Consider the following 4367-nt stretch of genomic DNA (forward strand, 5'->3'; position numbering starts at 1 on the left):
CCTGCTACAGCTTTGGGTCCTGACTATTAGAGCAGTCTTTGTTGACATCCTCATGCTGATTTTTGCATCAGAAGACAGGAATCCTAGTGAATCAAGTACCATCTTTCATTTGTAAACTTGAACTTCACCATTATGCTTTTAAGTAAAGTTTCCACATGAATGCTGGAAGTTTCTCAGGACTTGCAATATGTAAAACATTTATATTTGATTTAAGAAATATTTTTGCATGTGATCTCTGCCCATAAGCACTTGAAGACTCTATAAATGAAAGCAAAGGATAGTTTACTGGTAACCCTCAGCCTAATATATTTTCTTTCTCTTAATTTTCAAGTACCTGTAAATTGGAAAGTATAGATTTCATTGCTCAGTGGCCAAATCTTTGGGATGATTTTGGAAGAAAACAAGTATTTACTTTCCAAAATATGGTTGTGGAAGGATGATTTACATTACGATGTCTTCAGGGCATTCAGGGAGCGCCTTCCTTCCAACTCATCAAGTATCAGCATGAGAAGCTCCCTTATTTTATATATTCACAAATACGGCATGGATATATGTGCGCCGTAGATTTCGTTTGTGAAGTTAGAACCCTTGACAATGAATACTTAGACTCCAGTGCAGCAAATAAGCAATAGGGCAACAGCCAGTCACTGCCATGTGAGGAGGGAAAGACCTCAGCTGAGTGTGGAGTTCCTTCGAGATCAGAAGCCCATCTCTCAGGACAGCACCCTCTTTGCTGGACATTTCAGCAGAGGCTGGGTCCCTGGCAAAAGGGATGGAAAGACCTTATTCTCTGATTTTATTAATGATGGTTGGAAATAGTTTGGTATCAGGAAGTTCAGCTTGACATGTTAACTTAAATTGTCTAGAATACTTTCATCCCTAGAACTGCTGTCTACCCCAAACTGAATTGCCTTTGCAGAGTATCAGACTGCTTCAGCAAATTAATCTCTTTGTCTTTGAGAAACAGACATAGTTTTATGGCTCAGCATCTTGGAGTTTTGTTTTTTTTATGTGTTTTTTTTTTTTTTAAAGCTGTTTTCCTCTCAACAGGAGCATTATTTCTATATCTGCACAGGAGAACGAGCATATTTTATTACTTAAAATTTCAGTTGATTGTTTTAATGACCGAGCATCTATTCTTACTATATTCCCCCCAAGTGCTACAATCAAATTTCTACATGTTAGTGTTCTATAGTGCAATATCATAAGCCACTTATTAGACGATATTTAATGATTCTGTGATTTTCTATATTCCTAAAATAAGCAAAGTGTCAAATCCTTGTGAATAACAAGAAACATTGTTATGCTTTTAATAAGAGCTTTTCTCTTTTCTATAAATTCATAGTGCCTACAACCTCTAAATGCATTAACACTGTAAGCCCAAAAGTAGCATGACATTAGAAATGAACAGAGACTTGGCATTTCTTTTTTCATATGAAAACATAATAAACTTACATTTAGGCAATAGATTTTTCTCAACTCATGCCTTACACAGAAGAAGCAGCTGTTGTTGAAACACATTGTTCAGGTTGTGGGAGAGTGAAGAAGTCTCTGATGCGTGGTTTTAGTACCTCCTCTGTCCCCATTTAATATCTGCTAGACAAATCACAAAGCCCGCCTAGGGGATAGCAGCAGATGATCTCTTTGAAGGTTTTCCTCAGTTCTTGGCTCCGGAGTGCATAAATTAGAGGGTCGATGATGGAATTACACATGATCAGGATGAGATACAAGTTAAAGTGAGACATGAAACACACACAGTATGGGTTCTGAGGACAAGAGATGTAGAATATTAAGTGGAGGAAGAAGGGGGCCCAGCAGACAACAAAGACTCCAATCAGTATGGTCAGGGTGATTGCACCCTTCATGTTGGCCCCTTGGCGGATGGCGCCAGAGCCTGGGAGGACCGCGATTCTCTTAATGTGCAGTCTGGCCATGAGGAACATGTGGACATAGAGAGAAGCCATGAGAGCCAACATGGTGAAGAACATGGTGATGAGACAGATGATAACAGCACTGCTGTCCGAGTAGATGATGAACAGAATGCCCGAGACCGTGCAGGCCGCCCAGATACAACTTATGATGATCCCAACCCGCCTAACCGTCATGATGTTATGGTACTGGAGAGCATAAAAGATGGTAAAGTACCTGTCCACTGCAATGGAAAGCAGGCTGCAAATCGATGCAAGCAAGGAGCTACAGATCACCGAGTCAATGACATTATCAATATTCACGGTGAAACTCTGTGCGTCCGTATCCGTGCTGTTTAACAGGGTGATGACAATGGTTTCTGAGCCGTTGGAGACGCTCACCAACATATCAGCCACAGCCAGGCTACAGATGAAAAAGTACATGGGTGAATGCAGATTCTTGTTCTTGGCTATTGCCACGATCACCAGAATATTCTCCAACAAGCTTATGACCCCCAGAGTCACAAACACCTCGGGGGAGACAAAAAGTTGCTCATAGCACCCTCCATCAGAGTAGCCTTTGCCAAGGGACTCACTGGCGTTGGCGTGCTGTCCGTAGGTGCTGCGGTTCCAGAAGTGGAGAGAAGTGTGCATGCCGTGGTGGACAGTGGAGTTCATCGTGCCCCGAGTGGGTGCAGATCCCTCCGGACACTGCTTCGATCTCTCTCGGGTCAGGTAGCCTCAGGGATTTTCTCCACGTCTTTGTCGGACCGAAAGTTCTGAGGCTGAAACTGGCATGCCCGTTGTAAGTCAGTGTCACATGCTCCAAAGGCTGGAAACGGAGCTTTTCCTGCCTTCCCGGGACAGCTCTGAGTCCCTGCACTTTCAAAGCTTAGGCTTCCGAGATGCTCATTCTCAGTTCCAAGAGTCTGCTCTTTCCTTTTTTGTCCTCACACCCACCTTAACTTTAGTCTTAAGCATTCAGTCGGATCCTTTATAAATCATGCTCCTAGTAGCTGCTGTGCCACTAGGAGCTGAATCCGCGTGCACGTGTTCACGTGGGCTGCCTCTCCGAGGTCTTCGTTCCAACCTGAAGCGTTGCTTTGAGTGTTAGTAGCTGCTGCTGATTTTATGGTGTGTGAGGGGAAAAAAATGCTCCGAGTGGCTCCTCCTCTGCTTCCCCCCCAGCCAATCCAGATGCGATGGAAGTCTGTGAGGCACCGGTGATGTTCGGAGATACAAACTGCAGGGCAACACCGAATCAGACGCAGAAGCGTGCGGAGCCGGGAAGCTGGCAGGACAGAGACTGGATTTTCCTTGTCAAGTTTTCAAGGGAAACGACTTGCTCCCTAGAGGCCGTTCTTTGATGTCACCAAAGCCAGCCACCCCGGGTTTATTCCTGCTTCAAAGAGAGACACGTGTGTGTGTGTGTGTGTGTGTGTGTGTGTGTGTGTCCCTGCCTGGGCGCGGATGTTCCTGAAATAGGTACACTGCCTTTGTCGTCAGGATTTTGAATTTGTTTCCTCTCAATTGCTTTGAATTAAGAATCCATGAACCGATGCTTCAATTTAAAATACCTGAAACACAGGGAGGAGATGGTTGATGAGACAGGTACATGGTGCTCCCAATGGGGAACTCCTGTAGGTAGAGCTACAGTTTTTCAAAGGGTTCAAGATGGGGCTCATTTTTTAAGCACTGCTATTTGGTATTTCTCCATTGCAGAGTTTCTATTTCATGGCTGGGAAAGTTTTCTTTTTATTCATGATATTTAAACACCATATGGCATTAATATCAACTGTATTTACTCTGAACTCAAAAGGAAAAAGTCGATAATTAGGCAAAACTCAGTTTTTAATTTTGAGATGTGACTGATTAATGAAATATTATATATATTTAATGTATATTTTAATGAGTTTGGACATATGCCTCTACCCATGATAAGTATCATCACAATCAAGGTCCTAAACATATTCACCACCTCCAACATTCTCCTTGTGTAATTATAGGTGTGTGTTTTGTTTGTCTGTTTTTTTGTTTATTAGTTTTGTGGTAAGAACACTTACCATAAGATCTACCCTCTTAATGTGTTTTAAAGTATGTGATACCATATTATTAACTATTGTTAATAGTTAATTAACATGGTTAATTTTACTACTTAACATAGTTAAATTTACTAAATTTAACATAGTTAAATTTACTATTTAACATCATTAAATAATGTGCCTATTGGCACCATGTTTGTACGGTAGACAGCCAGACAGCCATTCTTCTAACATAACTGCAGCTTTATACCCATTGCGCAATGGTTCCCTGGCAGTGGCCTTAGCAATGATCTCTTGGATTTAACACCAGGAGTTCAGATAACAAAACCAAACATTGGTGGGTGGGATTACATCAAATTAAAAAGCTTCTGAACAACAAAGGAAACAACCAGAGTGAAAAGGCAACTTGCAGAAAGGG

The 4367-nt window shown here is 42.0% G+C and overlaps 1 protein-coding gene across 1 annotated transcript; it reads right to left on the minus strand.

Moving 5' to 3' along the window:
• Positions 1-1466: 1466 nt before the first annotated feature.
• Positions 1467-2975, minus strand: MC4R (melanocortin 4 receptor). The gene has a single exon (XM_004745584.3). It carries the CDS (start codon positions 2583-2585, stop codon positions 1587-1589), a length of 999 nt encoding a protein of 332 aa, XP_004745641.1. The 5' UTR covers positions 2586-2975; the 3' UTR covers positions 1467-1586.
• Between the last annotated feature and the right edge of the window lie 1392 nt (positions 2976-4367).

Source organism: Mustela putorius, unplaced genomic scaffold, assembly GCF_011764305.1.
Source record: "Mustela putorius furo isolate JIRA1106 unplaced genomic scaffold, ASM1176430v1.1 tig00003858_pilon_pilon_pilon, whole genome shotgun sequence".
Taxonomy (NCBI): Eukaryota; Metazoa; Chordata; class Mammalia; order Carnivora; family Mustelidae; genus Mustela; species Mustela putorius.